The sequence below is a fragment of the Necator americanus genome, chromosome IV, assembly GCF_031761385.1.
Source record: "Necator americanus strain Aroian chromosome IV, whole genome shotgun sequence".
Classification (NCBI taxonomy): Eukaryota; Metazoa; Nematoda; class Chromadorea; order Rhabditida; family Ancylostomatidae; genus Necator; species Necator americanus.
In genome coordinates, this window is record NC_087374.1 from 21,520,886 (window position 1) to 21,541,518 (window position 20,633).

At 42.3% G+C, this 20,633-nt stretch overlaps 7 protein-coding genes across 10 annotated transcripts; 1 reads left to right on the forward strand and 6 right to left on the reverse strand.

The window, feature by feature from the left end:
• Positions 1–975: 975 nt before the first annotated feature.
• RB195_002219 (uncharacterized protein) lies at positions 976–2,014 on the reverse strand (the record flags this gene model as incomplete). Its single annotated transcript, XM_064199378.1, has 5 exons — positions 976–1,087; positions 1,315–1,368; positions 1,422–1,515; positions 1,780–1,902; positions 1,966–2,014. The coding sequence occupies 5 exons, from the start codon at positions 2,012–2,014 to the stop codon at positions 976–978; spliced, it is 432 nt and encodes a 143-aa protein (XP_064055259.1).
• Positions 2,015–4,016: 2,002 nt separating this feature from the next.
• Positions 4,017–9,172, reverse strand: RB195_002220 (uncharacterized protein; the record flags this gene model as incomplete). 2 transcript variants are annotated; one of them, XM_064199379.1, is made up of 4 exons in its annotated part: positions 4,017–5,670; positions 5,766–6,027; positions 6,140–6,959; positions 9,107–9,172. In XM_064199379.1, the coding sequence occupies 4 exons, from the start codon at positions 9,170–9,172 to the stop codon at positions 4,017–4,019; spliced, it is 2,802 nt and encodes a 933-aa protein (XP_064055260.1). The 2 variants fall into 2 exon arrangements, with proteins under 2 accessions (XP_064055260.1, XP_064055261.1); XM_064199380.1 differs by lacking the exon at positions 9,107–9,172 and having other exon boundaries at positions 5,715–6,027; positions 6,104–6,818.
• On the forward strand, positions 8,530–9,132 carry RB195_002221 (uncharacterized protein; the record flags this gene model as incomplete). The annotated part of the gene is made up of 2 exons (XM_064199381.1): positions 8,530–8,745; positions 9,088–9,132. 2 exons carry the CDS (start codon positions 8,530–8,532, stop codon positions 9,130–9,132), a joined length of 261 nt encoding a protein of 86 aa, XP_064055262.1.
• A 2,355-nt stretch (positions 9,173–11,527) lies between the features above and the next one.
• On the reverse strand, positions 11,528–13,488 carry RB195_002222 (uncharacterized protein; the record flags this gene model as incomplete). The annotated part of the gene is made up of 5 exons (XM_064199382.1): positions 11,528–11,627; positions 11,686–11,748; positions 11,801–11,891; positions 13,273–13,350; positions 13,443–13,488. The coding sequence occupies 5 exons, from the start codon at positions 13,486–13,488 to the stop codon at positions 11,528–11,530; spliced, it is 378 nt and encodes a 125-aa protein (XP_064055263.1).
• Positions 13,489–17,097: 3,609 nt separating this feature from the next.
• RB195_002223 (uncharacterized protein) lies at positions 17,098–17,773 on the reverse strand (the record flags this gene model as incomplete). Of its 2 annotated transcripts, none has more annotated exons than XM_013452785.1 (3): positions 17,098–17,199; positions 17,321–17,431; positions 17,747–17,773. In XM_013452785.1, 3 exons carry the CDS (start codon positions 17,771–17,773, stop codon positions 17,098–17,100), a joined length of 240 nt encoding a protein of 79 aa, XP_013308239.1. The 2 variants fall into 2 exon arrangements, with proteins under 2 accessions (XP_013308239.1, XP_064055264.1); XM_064199383.1 differs by having other exon boundaries at positions 17,747–17,758.
• Positions 17,774–17,775: 2 nt separating this feature from the next.
• On the reverse strand, positions 17,776–18,443 carry RB195_002224 (uncharacterized protein; the record flags this gene model as incomplete). The annotated part of the gene is made up of 3 exons (XM_064199384.1): positions 17,776–17,859; positions 18,226–18,356; positions 18,437–18,443. 3 exons carry the CDS (start codon positions 18,441–18,443, stop codon positions 17,776–17,778), a joined length of 222 nt encoding a protein of 73 aa, XP_064055265.1.
• Positions 18,444–18,877: 434 nt separating this feature from the next.
• RB195_002225 (uncharacterized protein) lies at positions 18,878–20,547 on the reverse strand (the record flags this gene model as incomplete). Of its 2 annotated transcripts, none has more annotated exons than XM_064199386.1 (4): positions 18,878–19,039; positions 19,978–20,094; positions 20,301–20,408; positions 20,461–20,547. In XM_064199386.1, 4 exons carry the CDS (start codon positions 20,545–20,547, stop codon positions 18,878–18,880), a joined length of 474 nt encoding a protein of 157 aa, XP_064055266.1. The 2 variants fall into 2 exon arrangements, with proteins under 2 accessions (XP_064055266.1, XP_064055267.1); XM_064199385.1 differs by having other exon boundaries at positions 20,461–20,529.
• Between the last annotated feature and the right edge of the window lie 86 nt (positions 20,548–20,633).

Consider the following 20,633-nt stretch of genomic DNA (forward strand, 5'->3'; position numbering starts at 1 on the left):
TGTATTTACACAGACTGTTATATCCTTGTAAGTTACTGCAGTAGTTTGTGGAATTTTGATTTTTTTTTCCTTTACGCAAATAAAATGTACAATTATTTCCTGTTCCTGGTGTTTCGTATGCAGACGTTCGATATATCTTTATACGTAAACGATCGACACTCCATACGGAGGCAGTAGCAGAGATAGCGTGCCCCTGTGAGGTATGCTTCGCACCTCATTAGACGATGAGAGTCGCTGATGAAGGATGTGATGGGCGGGGCATGAAGCAAACGCAGCGCAGCGCTCTGCTGACGCTGCGCAGCGCAATTGACGGTCATCGTTGCCAGTCGTTTTCCCTAATGATCGGCTGTCGCGGCGGCTGCGGGTACCTAACGATCGTCCCCCTTCCACGATCCCAACCGTTAGGGCCCACCACGCCGCTTCGAGCGCAGCCGCTTTCGCAACTGTCCGTACTTCGTGTCGTTTTGACCCAACTATATTAGTATGTAGTCCGTACAGAAATACTGTAGTAATGCTGCAGCGAAAATGGTTCCATGGCTGAAAAATCCTCATAACGTGTCATGCATGAGCCATATTCAACAGCAGTGTTTGTGTGCAGTGTGGAACAACTTGTTATGTTTATTATGAACAATTAGACACGTTTATTTGTTGGAGGGAACCAGCCAATTCGGCGTGCGAATTTTCCTTGTTGGTCGAGAAACCTATGCTCTTTTGGAAATTCTATTGTCGTATCAATTACTTTGGGTTTTACAAACTGAAAGCTCTCAAAATTCGATCAACACGACAGAAAATGGTTCTTTAGAGAAAGCGAAATTAAAAAGTATGCGAACTTTTCGAGTACCCAAATAAACCCTGCTGCGGAGAGAACCCTCTGTGAATAGAAATTTTTCTCCTTTAAAAAAGATTTAAAAGTAGAAAGGAAAATTAAGTGATAATATTCACTGAGGGTAGTATCGATATCGGTGCGGACACCTCTCAGTCTTTGAAGTCCTTGCACAGATCACACGTCCATTTGCAGAACTTCTTCTTTAGTTCCGTCGGGATGAAAATGCTGTCGCAGAATCCTCCCTTTTTCAATTCTGCGCACCTATAATAGGAAGGAGCTGGTAGAAATAGACAAAACCGCGTCACTGTGAATCCAGGAGCATCACCCATACGACACGGTCCTACGCCGTGGTGCTCTTCTACCTTCCTCATTTCTTCTACCATTAAATGTTTTATGAACATAATTTGAAAAGGTAACGGTCACAAGCCACTTACCGTTCTCGCACTAAATGCTCAAGTCTTAATTTTCACGAGACAACAAACACTCACTCAGCATAAGTGTCGAAGCACTTCTCGCATCGATTGCACGTTCTACGACAGAACCTGTAAGGGGGCGTCAGTTGATATCTACATGTTTGCTGAAGAATGTTCCGTACTTGTTCAGAAATTCGCAGTAGCGAGGGTCATAACATTCTGCCTTGAACCTTTTGCAATTCACGAGGGGATTGTCCTCACAAACATGATGAGCTTCTGAGATTATAGTTACTTTTTTGAACATATATTCGTAAAATATTGCAGATAGATAGCAACGGTGGTCTCAGTTAGAATAGTCGTAAAGGATGGAACTGTATTAGTTGGGTTGAAAAGTTATCCTGTGGCATCTACACACAAAACTTAAATTATTTGGAGAAGGAATTTGTACTCTGTACAACACTTGCAACACCCAACTCTTGATTTGCACCCGTTGCTGCGTATGTCTCCGGGGATTCCACACAACCCGGGCTTGCGACTTACTGGTTGTTTTAAGTGCATGCGTAGATGCAGCGTGCGAAGTTGTGGTAGCGGTTGAATCTGCTTGAATTGTAGCCGTACGCTCGGGAAATTCAATATCGGAGCTCACAAGAGCACTGGGAAATCCTGAAATACTACTGTATTTCTGGATGCTATAGTTAGAAAGAAGGTAGGCTTGGTCTAGCTTACCAATGAGAATAGTGAGAAGGAAAAATGAAACCATCTTTTCGTGGAGCATTCCGGGTTACCCTTGATTATGAAATTTGTCAAACCAATATTTATAGTAGCGCATACCCGTGTTATCTCGTACCACCAGGGTACAACTGACACTTATCTCTTAAGTTCATTAGACCTTGTGCATCGTAATGTCGATAGTCGATTCTATACAAGTGTTTTTTTTAAAGTTATTTTCAAAGCGGAGAACGCAAATAGGAAGGTGGAGGCAAAATAATAAGTTTTACTTTTGCTGTGCGAATGTCATAACCAGAAGAAAGCAGAAGCGTATAAGGTAACAAATACTGCCATAAAAAAGATACTTATATTCGTTTGAACAAAGCTCTCAGCAGTGACAACTTGTCAGAAGCTTTCCGTTCTACAATGGGCCCTAATTTCAATTTTTCATGTTGTTAGCATTCTATTTCCATTTTATCTTGGTGCATTTTGAGCTATTAATGCTCAGGCAGTTGTATAGCTTGGGAGATAATTAGGCATACAACATGATGCATAAATCCTAGACTCGAGAAGAATAACCAGAGTCAAACGTCTAGTTGTAAAAAATCTCTCCTAAAAATGACCCCCCCTCGCAGACCCTCCCAAAAACGACCCCTTCATCTCGTTCCTACCAGTATAGCTGCCCACACAGCAATCAAAATTTGGGTATAGTAAAAATAATTTAAAAAAGACAAATAAACGCCTAAAAATAAACTAAAATAATACGATATAATAAACAAATGACAAATTATTTTAAAAAGTAGTAATTCTACAAGTAAAACAAAGCATATATTGTAATACAGCGATATTAATAGAATAAATAATAACTAAAATTATATGGTCATGTTAATTATATGTTCAAGATGCCGCGTGACGTGTGCCAGATGGAAGAAGGTCAAGAATAATAATCGAGGTAGAAAAGCATTCAACCTCTCGATGGACTGACCTAGACAAGGTTAGAATATTGTGTTTGATTTTCTGTAGAATTTCTGTAATAAGGTGTGTTCCAGGTAGCTCGTATGGAGATGTGGAACAGTGCAGTGAGAAGACAAGAAGAAGAAGATGTTTATTGGAATTTACCTATATAATAAATTTAATAAATAGTTTTAATCTTCTATTTCGAGCAGCAAGGACCTCGAGCGGAGAGACTGCACGAGTAGCTCTTGGTGTTCTTGGACTTCGCGGTCACGATTCCTTTGCCGTTTCACAGCCCAAGCATGAACAGAAATAATGATAATAGCAGAAAACATTTTGCAACGAATTTCAAAAAGCTCACAAATAGACTGGAAAAAAGTGTTTGCATAAAAAACCCTTACCACTAACGCGATGATCGTTATAAAAGCGAGGAATCCGAGTACTGCGAAAAGAATAGTAGAGGATCGATCAGAGGGTGGAGCTGTCGTCGTCGTCTTATGTTGAGATGTGAGCCATGCATCTCTCAATTTTTTCTTCTTTGCCAGCCACTCCGCTGAAGGTCTTAGTTCGGAGTTAAATTCTTAAAACCGCATAAAGCTCTCTTCAGGAGTAAGGGCGGAAATATCCTGGTACATCTGTAAATACTGCAATTAGTGTATAAATAGATCCAATAAATGATTACCATAAGGCGAGAAGAGTAAAAGACGTGTCAAAATAATAAAGAAAGACTCAAGATAATAAAGAAAGGCTAACTAGAAGGCTGTCAGATTGTCGAAGATGCTCCGGTAGGCCGCGACCCATTGCACATTGGCTACTCACCAAAAATATCCTCCAGGTATATTTGCTCGGATTAGTACGAGGTAGATGTTACTGCAAGAATTAGAAGTGAGTCAGTACATATGTAGGATATAATTTGAAAAGATACTTACTTACTTAGATACTTAGATGGCCCGTCTTCACTGGACGTGCGGGCCCCAGCATCTCTTCCACTCGTTTCGTTCCCTCGCCATTGTCATCCAAGATGTTCTCAAGCTTCGTGAGTGACGTTGACGAGGTCCTTGAGCCGTATCCAGCTGAGCTCTCAGCTGGTCCATCCGTGCAGCGAACATGTCACCTCATCTCGTTGGCGTTCTCTCTCGGGGGCGTTTAGCGTCCCTTGGGATCCACTCTAGCGTTCTTTTAGTCCATCTATCGTCGATTCTTCTCATGATGTGACCGGCCCATCTATGTTTTGCTTTCGATACATATTCCGCTGGGTTGCGAAGACGGGACATTTCTCTTAAGTCGGAGCTACGAAGACCGGCAAGGTGTTGTGTGCGCCGGTTAAACTTCAGGAGACATCTCTCAAGGGCTCTGTGGGTAGTAAGTAGCTTCCTAGACGTGGCCGCGGTGTCTGCCCACGTCTCCGCTGTGTAACAGAGCGATGGAAGGACTGTCGAGTCGAACAGATGTGCACGAAGATCTTGGTCCGTCAGTTGGTCCGTAGCTTCCCTGACGGCTGCGAATGCTGCCCATGCTGCTCTCATTCTTCTATTTAGTTCTTCCTTCAAGTCGTTTTCCATGTTCATAGAACGTCCGAGATATACGTATGACGGAGTTTCCACGATTTGGGAGCCTTCAAGTTGTACTCCTCCGTCCTCGCAGTGGGCGTTCTTCATGAACTGTGTCTTCTTTCTGTTTGTTCGTAGTCCTATTCTCTTCCCTGCTTCGTTCAATTCGTTGAGCATCGTTTCTGCTTCATTGGTACTGTTCGAAAAGAGAACGATGTCGTCCGCGAAACGAAGGTTCGAGAGAAATCTTCCGTCAACACGTATGCCCCTTTCTTCCCAGGATAGTGATTTCATTATCCACTGCAATGCAGCCGTGAACGTGAACTTCGGCGATATAGTATCGCCTTGTCGCACCCCCTTTCCAATGGGTATGGTGAGGGGGCGGTGGAAAAGCTGTATCCTAGTCGTGCATTGTTCATAGCAATTGACTAATGTCCTCACATACGACGCGTCCACACCTTGATCGACCAGCGCTGACAGTATCGCATTCGTTTCTACGCTGTCAAAGGCTTTCTCATAGTCGACGAAGGTTAGAAGAAGGGGCAGGCGGTATTCCCGGCAAACCTCTATGACCTTCGACACGGTCTGGATGTGGTCCAAGCAGCTGAACCCTTGGCGGAATCCAGCTTGTTCTTGAGGCTGGGCTTCATCCAGCGTCCTAGATATGCGTGTGAGGATGATCTTGGTGAATACTTTGTATAACACGCTCAGCAAGCATATCGGACGGTAGTTCCGAAGGTCCTCTCGGTCACCTTTCTTGTGGATAAGAACGGTTCGCGAGGTCTTCCACTGGTCTGGGATCCTTTCTTTCTGAAGATAGGATGTCATGTGCGCTGCTAAGATTACATGAAGCGGATGGCCACCGGCCCGAAGAAAGTCTGCTGATATAAAATCAGGTCCGGCGGCTGTGCCAGGTTTCATGCTCTTGATAGCGACTCGTACTTCCGAAGGGAGAATCCGTGGTGGAGCTTCGCCAGTGGGGATGATTGGGCTTGGCACAGGAGTTGATGAACGGAAAAGGTTCGAGTAGAACCTCTCCGTAATGATTTCCATCTCACGATGAGAAGACGTGCGAGTCCCGTCTTCGCTCAGCAAGGCTGCTAGCGGAATATTATATTCGCGGAGATCCCTGCGGCACTTCTTTAGACTCACTCTTCTTTTTGCTGCTTCCAGAATCTTCTTCGGCTTGTATTTCGAAGGATCCTCCTGCAACGCTTTTCTGCAGCTAGTGTTTGTTACTTATTAATCGCTGTTACTAATCACTCAACATGCAATGCATTCGAATCAAGCCTCAAAGCCCTTCTTCTTCCTAACAATTCCTTTTTGGTCTTCGAAATTCGATCCAAGTTTGTCGTGCGCGACTTCGAGGCACGTTCAGCATAGGCTGGTAATCCTCTGAGCAGCATCTCGTAGTCCACGTTTGGGTCCTCCTCGATGTGCCAGTCACCTTGGGACAGGGAGTCCTCGAGTACGCAATCGTCGTAGACGACTTCTTTTCTCCTTCGTTGCCGATAGCAGATGTTCTTTTCCATCGTGTGGCTAAGTCGTATTTTCGCACGAAGATTGATCAGAACCACTACAAAAGGATGGTACTACTGAGACGTCAAGTAGACACCACCTCCGGTTGGTGAGTATGTGGTCGATCTCCGCACGAGTCGCGCCATTGGGCGATTCCCATGTCCACCGACGATGATCTTTTTTCATGAAAAGAGAGTTCCCATGAAAGAGGCGAGCGGCGGACAACAGCCCGGCGAGACGGTTGCCATTTTCATTCCGGTCCCCTAGTCCAAATCTTCCAACCCTGTATTGTTCTTCTGTGGCCTTTCCTAGTTTTGCGTTGAAGTCTCCGACAACGAATTTGTAAAAGGACTTCTCGTTGCGGACTACTTCCTCCAGCTCCTCGTAAAACACGTCCAATTCGGAATCATCAGCTGCTGATGTTGGTGAATAGCAGTTGATGATACTGATGGATTTTTGGCGCAGAGGGCGGAGGCGAAGAATGGCCACACGAGGTGACAGGATCTCGTGAGAATCGACGAGATGGACGACAGATGGATGCACAACAAAACCAACACCGCCTACATTTCGCGACGGAACCTTCTCTCCACGAATGGCGAGTGTACTTTCATTCATCTGTCGTACGTCGCTCTTTCTGCACTTGGTCTCCTGCAGAACAATCACGTAAAATTTGATACCCTCTGCAGCTCCGAAAAGGGCATGCAGGTCAGCATCTGTGGAAACTGTTCTCGCGTTGTAAGTACACAGTCTGAGACAGTCTCCATGGCGAGTCGTGCGTGTGTCGCTTTGGTCCAGAATCAATGACGTCCTGAGCAACCTGAGATTTGATCGCCTCTCACCGGTCGCCATACCGTCCGACGTCTGAGACGGCAGGGCCCAGTGTGCAGGGTGCTGAGGCAGTGAATACGCTGGAGTGGCAAAGAGACTTTTCCCCAAACTAAGCAGCCATGCCACGGTGAGCTTAGCTTTCGCCACAGGTCGTCGCCCAACCTATATGGATCAGGGAACCACCTTGCGACATTTTGCCAAGATGGTGGTGAATCTTAGCTGTGGAAAAGATAAGCGAGCTCTAAATGTGTATTCGACAACACAGTTGTACTGTTTGACGTTGATAAAGAGATGATCAAAAGTTCGATCCCCGCCGGAACCATTATTTTTGCAAAACGAAAAAACAGCTGAAAAAGAAGGAGAACGCCTTTTAAAACAATTTTTACACTATTTCCAATTATTAACAAACAATTTTACTCATCGACAATGGAAATGGACGGATGAGAGTTCGATCCCCGCCGGAATCTAGATTTTTGCAAAACCGGAGAAAAATCACTGAGGAGAACATTTCACCGGCAGTTTTTTTTTGAAATTGTATTCAGAGTACTGTTTGCCACATGTTATACAGAGGTTATTTAAGCGATTAGAACCAGGCCTTAATTGGAAATTACTGCTGGACTGGTCGGATTTTGTTACCTTGAAATAAACATGAATAACTCACTAACGAAGAGACATAAGAAGATAAAGCTGGCTGCGTTGTGTAGAGGAAAATTTGCGCTACAAAATGGCTAAAAAATCTTTTGCAGGGACTTTCTGGTTTTTTTTTTGAAACCTAGTTGAGAAAAGTTGAGAAATTTGGCATTTTTCTCAACTTCTTCTCAACTAGCTTTTTTAGAGATGAAAACTACCTGTAAAAAAGTAAAAACCTCTACAACATGCTTCAAACCGACTTTGTCTTTATAAACTAAGAGCTGAGTTATGGAAATTTGTTTGAAGTCACACAGATTTTGGCGCGTTGCCGAAAATCTGAGATTTCGCTCTTTTTCCGCTCTTAGTTTATAAAGTTTTTTCCAGTTGCGAGGATACGGTAGCGCCGTTGAAAAATTCAACTCCATATTTGGATAGAGCACCAAGAAAAACCCTTAACTGCAAATTTTGGTCTCTGTAGGTGTTCCGGTTCTCTCAAAAGCTAGTTGAGAAAAACTCGAAAATTTGAGGCAAAAATTGGGATTTATCTCAACAAGGTTTCAAAAAGACTAGGAAAGCTAGAGGCACCAAACTTTGTAGAAATATAGAAGAAATCTCTCTCTACAGATCGCAGCCAGCTTTATTGCACAAAATTCACTTTGAGCGTAGATATTCAGAAACAGGTGGAACCTACTTTGTACTAATTTTAGCCCTATTTGCGCCTGTAGATGTCTTTTTTTCGCTCAGTAGCAGCATCATAATTGCTTTTTCGACTGAAAGTAAGAAGTTCGTCACTGTCGGATGAGAAATGTGCTCTTTAAATTCTTTTGCGCTAAATGCAAAAGTAGCGCCTTTAACATGGATTCATCCCTGACGGCCACAATGAAAGCAGCGCGGCATAGATTTGAACCATCCACTCACGGTGAATCATCGGCATCAGCACATATTTCAAGAGAACATGTAATGGTCAATTAACAGATGTCCTTATCGAAGTCTTTGTAATCGCGCATGAATAAGCGGTCGATAGTGAAAGGTCACGCATAATGCACTTTATCTGCACTACACTTACCAACTTGAGCCATCGTACTTGCTTTTCATTGCAGCTATGCTTCTATTTTTACTTAGTGCTCTTACACGTCTGTTAGCTTCTAAAGATCTCGTTTGTCATCCGTTTCTAAGCGAATTTTCGACGCTACTTTTCCGTACCACTGCGAATCTTCAATATATTGAATTGACTGTAACGGAGGAGTGCCGAAGCAATGTGCAAGCTATGAAGATTGCCTCCTATGGTCTCTTAGTACTTAATACGAAGTCACCTCTGGTTAGTTTGATTTCTTTCATGTGAATTGGTAACACACAATTTTGTAGTGCTTAGACTTGATGGGTTTGACAACAAGTCGATTTTTTGAAGGGATCAGAACTTTTAGGTAGTTAATTGCATTTAAAATAATTGATTTTCTATTTCATCACCTCCACAACATTATCACGTTATTTATTATCACATTTATTCAACATTTCAATTGTTTGTGCTAGTTCAAAAGTAACCGAGAGGCTTGTTTATAGAAATCTTGATATTTTAGAAAGGATGCTCTTGCCACTGGCACGTTTCCTTTGTCTACGAGCTTCTTCTTTCTCCTTTCTGAAGGCTTTCCTTTTCGTTCAGGTAATGGGGACTCCTTTACCGCCTTGCACGTTCGACGACATATGATTTTCCACGGTTTGTGCCATCGAAGCGGCTCCGACGTCATCAAGCATAAGTTAGAACAGCAAAAAAATGTTATGTCGTCAATCGTCAAGATTAGCTCAAAAAGCGCAGTAGTTTCATTATCAGGATTATGAAGAATAAATTTTTTAAAAACCATTTTGTGGTTTGTGTACCCTCTTTTTAGCTTAACTATTTATGCTACTATAGTCTTCCCCAACTGCAACTGCGAGTCTTCTTCAATCGTTCATTCAAATATTAAACGAATTTATTTTGAACTCAAGTAATGAATATGCATCATTGACGTTTTTTCTTCCTTGAGACAATTCTTCCATTTTTTACTCGCAGATATCGGGACCTGAAAAAAAACCTTAGAATACGTTTCAGCTGTGAATATATTCTGATATGCGGTGAAAAAATGCCATTCACTGCTGATCCTCCTTCAAGTTACAGCACTGAGAAAAAAGCAGTTTCCACTTCTGTTTTTCTGCTGAATGATGTATACCTAAATTACACTAAATTTTGTATGCCTTAATATATGTTTATTTTAAATCGACAACCTCGTCTTCCTTTTCTCTTTGCTCCTTACATTTTTTCTGATTTTCCGACCCTTAGTTTAATTTTTTCTTAATTTTCCGATTCCCTCTTACGACCCCCCGTTGAGAAATTCTCAACACACGCTTGACCCTGAGAATAACGCTGACTCCGCTCGGACAGCAGGGATGAGTGGAGCTAGCGGGGCCCCAAGCTGATCCTAGGGCTGCCCGTAGAGTTCAGAGCCGCGCGGTTTGGCGGATCGGTGGCTTTGGTGGTTATTGAGCACACTGTTGTAAATAGTCAATAACAAGCAAACCGCAGAGCCACCCAACCGCGCGACCGTGCGGCTCTGAACTCTGCGAGCAGCCTTCTGCTCGCTTGCTCGCTTCACCGCGCCGGTTCGAGCGCAGCTGCGCGGATTTTCAGGTCGTTGACCCGACTTTGACGGGGTTTTGAGGAGTGTGATGTCTTCTCCATTACTTGGATGAAAATCCGCGTTTTCACGCAACTTTTTTAATTTGATATGATGGTGTTACTGAGGATAAGAAGCGTACTTTCTTGTTCTCATCTGCTACCATGATATGGTAATAAATTGCTTTAAAACGCTATCGCTTCCCCGGATGTTTGTATGAGAGAGCACTATCCAAGACGTGACTATCCGTGGGTCACGTAGTTCTCAGTGCGTCCTTACCCCACAGATGTCATCCAAGATTGTGTATCATCCTCGTCATCCACCACATCTTTTACGTATTCAAGCGGACTATAAGAAATTAACGATGTGTCACTGATCCACACTAGCACACTACACACTAGCTTTTCGCTTTCTCGCTTATCAACCATAGAAGAATACTATTGGCGCTGATAGTGAGTGCATCCGGGTTCGATAGCGAAAAATAATCGTTCTATTTCTCCGCTAATTCACTGTGGTTTTAGTACTGTTGGGAGGGTTTAGCGCAGTCGGTAAGAGGTGCGGCTGTGACTGTACGACCGATGCTTCGAAATTAGTGGAAACCAGACATTTGGTCCTTCTGGAGTTGAGAAATTGGTACCAGACTCGTCTAGGAGGTAAAAGCACTGACTGACACTGGCACCGGCTAGCCCTCGCAAGTCGTTGTATAAGTCACACACACGTTTGCGAACTTCGAACGATTCTGAATTGAAGTGGACGCGTTGGCGTATCCCGAGCGGCATGACTAGTGCCAGGCACTCTATCCTTTATCCTTTAGTAATCATGAACAAAGAAGTACATCGCATGTGTCATGACAGCTTGCAAGGTTCATTCCTGCTGTAGGACTAGAGACTGAGCACATCTAGGAAAGATGAAAGCGCTCATGGAAAGGAGTTTCTCGTCGCTTCGGGGCCTTTCGCCAGTACAGGCGCTACCTTCTATGTTAACCCAATCGACCACAAAGCGCATTAGAAAAGGGCAACAGTGAATGTGTGCGATGCAGAGAATCTGCACTGCTGCGGTCGCTTTAGGGGACATGAGCATCGGGAAGAAATCGAATTGTAAAAGTAGATGTTGGGATACGAGAGTTGTGGGATCGTCTATGTAGACCTCGGCTATTTTTTCCAGATTTTTCTTTCCTTACACTACAATTCTGATATCGGTGACCCATTGGAGAAGGCACGTAGACAGCGATAGTGCAGCCCTCGCTTTACGATGAGTGATAACAGCTTAATCAAAATAGTTTGCTCTTTGTGCGATGCATGCATTTAATTTAAAACTTGGAAGCATCTTTCATTTTTCATGGAATACATTTGAAACGGACAACAACAACACCAAAGATCAGCAGCGAGGACACCATACCATTATCTATATGTACACTTCGAAAGAAAAAGGAGTAAGCGCGAACTGGTGGTTCTATGAGCAAAATCCGCATGTCTTCTCGCAATACGCCTTCTTTTGCTCGGTGGAACTGTAGGTGCTGTTGCAGAATCCATTTGCATTCCATGCTTCACAGCTGAATTATATGCGATCTCTAGTTGGGTGGACTCTCTTGCTGATTGTTTAAAACTGACTGATCTGCGGCATCTTGGCATGTCGTTGCAGGCTCACATTTGTCGCATGTCTTTGGGCAGTATCTGTAGGAAAAACTTTAGAAGCATGGATAATGCTCTAAGAAAATTTGATTACTTATTCATTAGGTCGTTGTAGTGGAAATCTGAACATTGCGGCTTGTATTTGGTGCAATTAACGGTCGGGTCGTCCTGGCAGACAGCGGAAACTGGAAAGAAGATTTTATTGGGTGTTTGGAAACTGAAGAATTCGGAGCCCATATAATATAATACATCCAGAATCACTTCGGTTGGAGACCAAGAAAAAAAAACTTGATGTGCGTTGGTTGATGGAGGTCAATGTGAATTTTGCTATTGTAGTAGACGAGCTCGAATTGTGTGTGTTTTTCCATTAGTTCTGCAGTTTGTTTGGCTCTTACAAGGATCACCCCACGAATCTGGGGTGGCACGGGTTCTAGGTGGGTTATGCCTATACAGGGTCGGACATTGTGGGGAAGAGGGTGATTCCGTTCATCTCCCCCTGTGTCAGTGGAATGGACGACCCCGGAACGCTGTTTCTTACGACGTCCTCTATTGCAGCGCGCCACGCTTGCACCCTCCCGCAGTTCTTGTGCAGTTGTACACCACTAACATGCTTCATTATCGCAGTTCTGGAGAAACTCTTTTCTTCGTCAGTTTAGTAGTTTTTTGTGATGCCAGTGCACTTCCCCTTCAATCTGCAGGAATTAGATTTGTGCCCCAGTCTTCGTGCTACTGTTCATAGTTGGCGTTCTTTTAACATGGATTCACTATGCCTACGATTACAAAAAAAAAACGCTAATCGCGCAAGTTATGAGCGAAGAAATAGAGGGGAAATCCAATGCTTCCTTAATAAAATCTCTGAAGAGCCCTAAAACAAAACAAACGATAGGACTAATGGCAAGGTAGTTTGCTAAAACCGTGGAGTACTATACGGAAAAGGATGAAAACGAGAAGTGGACAACTCCTAGAAGTTCGTGGCGCTCTTTGAAGAGGGTTGAGAACATGCGTGCACCGATGACGCGTCAACCTGCACGCGTCGCGGTCACGCGAGGATTGCTGGGTGACTGCATATAGTTGCATACGGTGCTATGCTAGGGTCGTTTTGAAAAATGACAGCGACAGGTTGGCAAAGTTTCTGGAGACTTGAATTTTTTGAAACTGTAGACTGTGAAATGATTTAAAACACTTCAATAGAAAAGTATACCAGGGTCAAATTAACATGAAGCGCGATGCCGTTGCGTGAGCGGCTGCGCTCGAAGCGGTGCGGCTGAGCGGTTGTCGAGGTGGGACCATCGTGAACTACAGCTAGGAATATTATCAACAAGGATCCATCCTAGATTTTGCACCGTGATTCATGTCGTTCTGACCCTAATGTAGATCATCGATTGAATGGTTGGAATTTTTGCAAGATTCTCGCGCAAAAAAGGTTGTATATTTCCAATGTTTTTTTTTCTTCACATTCTTCGGATCAAATATCCTCAACTTGTATTTCCACAATTTTTCACAAATTTCAGCTGCAGAAGTAAATTGGTATACGCCTGAATGAACAATAAAACTAAAGAAACTAACCGGTTGATGTGCTGACACTAGCGCTAGTACTTGTTTTGGCAGTTGTAGATGTAGTAAGTAGCTGTACTCTGCCAATTTCTGGAATTTTCTAGCTGTTTATCACTCGACTATCACTTTATCACTTTACCACTCGAATTCTACGTTTCGCCTTAAAATAAAACCAAACTCACCTAAGCAGACAACGACAATGAAGAAATATGGTGGCACTGGTGTCATGCTGTTTTATTTTGTTGGGAACCAGAACTGCTCTCAAATCTCTGATTCTGTTTTTATAGTTGCTTCTTTTATCTCTACCAAACACTGCAAAGTGAAGGCGTAAGCCGCTTTTAAGGTGTTCTCTTTGTGAACTAGGAGATTAGTTGTTATCGGAAATGCGATGCGCTAAATAGCAGCAACTCATAAAACGGACTCAAAGATGTGTGTTAAATGTCACATGGCAGCAATATCATATGCTTTAGAGAAAATAACGCTTTTTTCCTAAAGTAGTGTTCTGCTGTGGATGGAAGGGTATGATTGCTGCTTCATTGCCCAAAATTTTCGAAGAATTGGTGGACGACAACCTTCCTGATCCAATGTTTTTGTGTCTTTTTGTTTGCTTATGTTTATTTTTGTTCTTGTTTGCTTGTCTTTTTTTTCTATTACCAAGACTATAAATCGCTTTCTTTTCGCCTCGTTGTTCCTCTTCTTCATCAATGTTCTCCTTAATGTACGCTCTGTTTGTTCTTGTACACCACGAGTCAATTTTTTTGTTGATTTCCCGAAGCAACTCTAATGTTATGAAGGGGTGACGAATTGAGCAAATGTAGACGGTGAAAAAGAGGAAAGTACAACTTCCAAAGGCAGAAGCAAACGGAGATTTACAATGTGGAACCGAAGCAGTGGGTTTTTCTTTTAGCGAGTATTTCCAAATATGAATAGAAACTCTCGAGCTTTTGAACTTGAACTTCGGACCTACGACTTACGCCTTCCGTTCTGTGTTACCACTTTGATGAAATGAGAGTTCCAAGAGAACAGTGCGATTTTCCGTCACTCCGATGGGCAATTCAGTCACATCATTTAGGTGATCTACTTGTTTGTGATCGATGAATAGCATCCGGGTCATTGCTGAAGGTCTATTTCATGACCGTGAACAAATGCTGTCGGATGCGCTGATCTTCAGTCATTTGAACTCACTTTTTCAAAGGTTTGTAATCTTTTTTCTCTAGTCACTGTTGGATTATTTATGTACACGTTTTCGTTCCACTTTCTCTTCCGCAGCCCCGCAAAATTTAGAAGGATGACAGAGGAGTTTCTTAACGAATCATACATCATATCGTACCTTCATTTTTTTTTCCTGTTTGTTATTACTATTATTATTATTACTGCTATTATTATTCACCAGTCTGAATGTCCGGCTAAAGCCGGACTTCAGACTTTCGGTGATTTTAGCTTCGCTCCCCTTCACTCATCAATGAAAGTTAATAGCAGTGGTGTTTTCTGTAAAATTATATGTGTTTTTTAAACAACGCTTTCCTTCTCTTCTTTATATTGTAAATTAAGGCGAAAGATTACGGAGTTTTCCTTCTAAACGCGTCAATTCTACATTTGGAGAATATTCGACCATCAGCTACAAACACTCCTTCGATGCCAGAATAATATAGATGCAATTTGAAAGCATTGCTCGAAGTTTGGGTATTCCTCCTGATTTCTCCCAATAGTTATCACAGAATGATGTTTTAACATTAAATGACGTGAAAGACATTATCCTACTGATAAAGATAACGTTCCACGTCAGATCACATAAACATCTTGCTGTTATTTAAGCAGCCATTTGCATGCATGTTTCCACTTTCTGGAACGGCATCCTTCAAACTTGAGGCGAAAGAAGAAGGAAATAGGCACGCAGAGGAGTCATAAAGGTGAAGAGCAAAGCGCCAAGTGGTCACAGCTATGAAACGGCTGCAACCATTTACCTTTTGCGTCATGCACACTAAGTTATTGCGCACCAATGAACTGGTCCATCGACGCCGATGGATCCGTCGCACCCCATGTTATAGCAATCTGGCGCCGTTTGACCCGTCCCACCCCCTCCTATATGTATCTAGCGCCGGCACACCAATCCGACGCCGGTGGACCCGTCGCACCCCATATTATAGCAATCTGGCGCCGTTTGACCCGTCGCACCCTCTTCTATAGGTATCTGGCGCCGTTGGACCCGTCGCATCCCCTTGTACAGGTATCTGGCGCCGGTGGACCCGTCGCATCCCCTTCTACAGGTATCTGGCGCCGGTGGACCCGTCCCACCCACTCCTATATGTATCTGGCGCCGGCGCACCAATCTGGCGCCGTTGGACCCGTCGCATCCCCTTGTACAGGTATCTGGCGCCGGTGGACCCGTCGCATCCCTTTCTACAGGTATCTGGCGCGGGCGCGCTAGTGCGACGCCGTTGGACCGGTCGCACCCTCTTCTATGCCTATCTGGCGCCGTTGGACCCGTCGCACCCCCATTTTCGAATTTCGTGACACACAGACAAACACACACACATACACACACACGGACTAAGCTCGTTATTATATATCATGATTATTGTAGTTGTTATTACTTTTATTATTACCATTACTTTTAATTCATCACTTGCTTCACTCCCGCCGTTTATCTCTCAACTTTTTTTACCTTTCACTTTTTTTCAACCTTCTTACCGGACTATCAATAACGTAAAAAATGATTCATTTTGAAATCATTTGCAGCTAGAAGTGCTCGGAGAATCACCTAGCTGCGCTCTTTGAAAGAAGTTGATCCTTGGCTAGTTGTGCTATTGTTAATTAATTGCAATCAATTGCTAACCGACTGTATAAGAAGTGCAAACCTCAAGTGTAGCCTTGCTGTCAAGGTCTGATTCGAGTAGCATGTGACATCCGCATTTTAATGGCCGACTAGATAGCGCCATTTGTCAAAGAAGTCTCCGGTCATATTCTAGTCGATTACAACTCGTCATTACTGTTAATATAGGCAGCGATACATGCAAGAAAAACACTGAGAGAACCTTATAACAGTATTTATATGTCAAATAAACAGAAAAAGGTAAACAAATCCCATGAATACACAAAACTTGTGCCGCTAACCGCTTTCAGTAGTGAGTCAATCCACTGACTCACTATTAGAAGCGATTGACGAGAACTCAGGTTACGTGACGAACATAACTTCTTTGCCTTCTAAACCGTCCTGATGATTTTTTTCTTGGCTGTGTATTCCTTCATTTTCGACTCTGCGCTGCCACAGTGCTCAGTGAACATTCGTGAATTAGTCCTGTGAGTCCGTCTCAGAAATACCGGGGATGTCCAAGGGCAGCTTGTGAGCTGTGTGCATATGAAGTCAGTGTCGTTTTCAAATCCTATCTTGTTGTACACGATGCTAGTCCATAAGTTAGAAAAATAGTAATGTAAGTTTGGTACCATTAAGATGGGCTTTCGCTCAGATCTTCCAGATTGTCTTAGTTATTGAAATGAAATAAATTCCATAAATAACAAAAATAATTCTCTTCTTAATTATTGACATCACAACACCATCCAAATACTAACAATAGCACTTAACGAACTACATTGAATCCATTTTCAAGCACAGGAAGCTAACCACCAGAGTTAGAATAACATCTGAGAAGTCATCTTCCAATTCGCTATAAATATTACGATGAGAAGCAAGAGTCGTGTACTTATCACAGCCGACCTTTCGATAAACATAAATGAAATTTCAGAGGAACTGCTGCAGGCGAAAGACGATCGGGAGATTCGACAACAGCAGTAGAAGAATAAGAAAATAACGTATACAGCTGAAATAAAAATCTAGCTTCAGTCTGTCTTATTGCGACCAACAGCGGTATCTGCTCGACCCTTTACCATCTCCTCATTCTTCTCGTTAATAATTTTCGTTACTTCTGCCGCTACTTTGTCCTGCATTCGAAAATAAAGGACGCGAATAACAAAAGCTAGCATACTTCTCCACTTCCCCTCTAAGTAAGTGAAGAAATTTGAAATATGCAAATGACTGGAGAATCTTACACGAAACACCCACCTGCTGAATAAGCTTTTGTTTCTTAGGTGGTATATAGAGATTATGACCACGTTTAGGTACAACGGGTTTCGTTTTCTTGATTTTTTGCTTAACGCCTTTGGGTAGGGTCGCCTGAAAAATTCCATTAAAGGTTGCAGCGATGCAAAAAAGAGGACTACGATGCTAGCCATCAAGCTGAACTAACAAAGTAATTGTACTTTTTCTCTGTGGCAGTGGAAGCAAGAGCCTATTTTATCCTTTTTTAACAGCAGATTACAAAATCTATAACCTAGAATGAGAAGATGTTACTTCTGTACTTGCTCTCGAAGTTCAATTTAATGAGTTGAAGAAAAGATCATGTACAGAGCGTGAAGTGTGAGCAAGAAGGCAAGAATAACATTATAGAATTTTAATGTAATCAATTCAACATCGGGAATCCGTACAAACCTTTTGCTTCATTTTATGTTGGACCATGATTATCTGATGAATAAAGTGTAGGCAGCAGCAAGGAAACACGCAGCCGATACGAAGGAGTGTAGTCGAACGCCAATAACAGATGCCTAAAAACCGAATAACATCGATTTTTTTCCCGTATAGAGTTATATGTCGTTAAATAAGTCTAGTTGTCGGTCTAAAAAAATAGAAAGAATACCGCCTCCCTTTTAAACATTTCTTTTTAATTATTTTGGCACGTCTTAAATCTATAAAAAGTCATGTCCGTGGCCGTCTAACCTAACTCATTCTCTTCTCTCCCTCCTCAAAAAAGAATCGACCTATACTACAAAATATAATTGTATAACTGCATAATGTAACTCCGTGCTCTAAATCAAGCGTCACTCAGTCCAAATAATAGATGGTAACCAGTAATGAGTTTATCTTACACACCAAAATAATTCCAAATTACTTCAACCTTATAAATCATTTACCTTATAAAAAATTCCAAAGAATCCTTTCTTCTCTGAAAGCAACCAGTTATTGATTCGTGGGACTCTCTTAAGATATGCACAAGAACAGATTACTAGAAGGGCTACTACGATAAGTCCGTCCAAAGAATATGCTGAAAAACACGTTATCAAGAACAAGCACAAAACTAGCATTCAAGCTAAGCGGAGAAATGTTAAAAAATAATTTCCTTACCGTTCATAAAATCTCACAATCCCAAGCAGGTGAATACCTTAAAGCAGCATAGTAACATCTTAAGCATAATAACGGTCTGCCAACACCCGACAGCAACTAGCAAGCCATTCAAAGCAGGATCATGGATATAAAACCAGAAGTACATGCTGTTGTAAACAACATCTCGGAGTCATAGTCGAGCATTCAAAAATAGGATTTATTAGATTTCTTATTATTCTTATTAATCTGTCTAAGTGAATCCAAAGAGATCAAAATACGAATGCTGCGAAGGAAATGTAATATACAATATCAGCGTAGCTTACAAACTATGAATTTGACAAGAGATGGCAAACATATAAGACTAGGAAACACCACAAAGAACTAGTATATATATAGTACCGCACCGTTCGGAATGTAACAAGAACTTTTTAAAACATGTGATAGATATGGATTCTCTTTGTTTTATAGTTCATAGTTCCGAAATTTCCTAACAGCTTCAGACTCGTATCTGCCAGTCTCCCATCTTGCTGAACTCTTCGTTGCCGGCTCATTGCATTCCGGTGCTTTTGCAGGCTCAGGCGGAGATATCATGGGGGTTTGTTTAGGTGTGATCCAATGCATAGACTAAAAAATAAAACAGGCCAAGCCTATCTGATTTCGACGAAAAATCTGAAATCTAACAGTTAATTCATCTGTGACTATTGCATCATAACCGATGATTTAACTGTTAATCTCCAGAGTTTGCCTAACATGCAGCTATCAAAAAAAAAAAATAAAGGATAAAGTCTCTGGCGTATCAGACCGATTGGGATGCGCCAACGCGTCTGACTACAATTCGGAATCGTTGATGTTTTTTGAACGCTCATGTGGCCTTGCGACGGCTAGACGATGCATCAAGCCAATGCTTATACTCTTCCAGACGAGCCTGGTACCAATTCCCCGACCTCAGAGCGATGAAAGTCTTGCCTGCACTAAGGCAGTTTCGAAGCATTGTTTACGCAGACACAGTCGCAATTCTTACCCACCGTGTTACACCCGTCGAAACTACCAAAACTCCACACTAAATCTAAAACTTCGGTCCTTGAAGATCATCTAGAGTTCCGCGAAAAAATATTCCCTGTTGCATCTCATCGATCAACCTCTTCTCATGATCCAAATACTCCCCAAAACAATGCTATCCATGGAGTCGTCCACAGTCGTAGAGTAGAACCCCCAAATGAAGGTCTACTGTAGAAAGTTATACCGCATTTGGAGCATTCTACAACTATTTACAAGTACACTACAACGTCGACATCCTTCCTACAACAATGTTTGTCTGCACTTGAACTCCGCCGATACCTTCAAAAGCTAGTATAGCCTTCAAACTAAAAACGCGCGCAACCGGTATCCCGCTTCGACAAAAGTAGGCTCTTCACATTTGTTTTCGATCAAAGCATCCCAAAAACAGCCTTTTCTACCTTTGAGGGGTCACACCATCGTAACTTACTAATTAACTACGCAAAAGCTATGAATGATTTAAGTGGCCTATACATTAAAAAAAAAACACCGCGACGAAATCTTACAACTTTGACGGCATCTTTATTTCGCTTGAACTCTTCGTAAGTCAGTGGAAGCAGGCAATCCAACCATGCATCGTAGCAACCACGCTGCTCTGGATCCGACAAAGTCGCATAAGCTGACTGAAAAGGTTTCAGCTATTTATGTTACTTCAACAATTCGAAAGTTACGCACAGTCCAAGAACACAAAAATATGGTCACATAATGATGAAATGATCATTAGTTGTTAATTTGGATCACCTTCTTTCTGCGTGAATACAATCGAGACAATAATGAAGAGCAAACTAAACGTAAACATAATTCTACCAAACTTTAGAAAAGAATTTACCTGCAAGCGTATATATTCATTTCTCTTCTGCTCATCATTTTCGTCAAGCAACTTGTCTGGATGAAGAGATTTCACACGAGCACGATATTCAGCAGTGATTTGATCGATCTAAAGCAATTATCTGAAACACTGCCACAGAATCTTCACATAGAAAACCCACCGTACTGGCCCTATCACATCCCAACGTGAGATAGTATTCTGGTTCTTTCTTATTTTCATTGCTTAGCATTTGATCAACAAAGTTCATCTGGAAAATCTTTTCACACTCTTTACCTTAACTCCATTGCAGAAGTCTCATTTCAGAATTTCTAGAAGAAATACAAAAGAGAAATA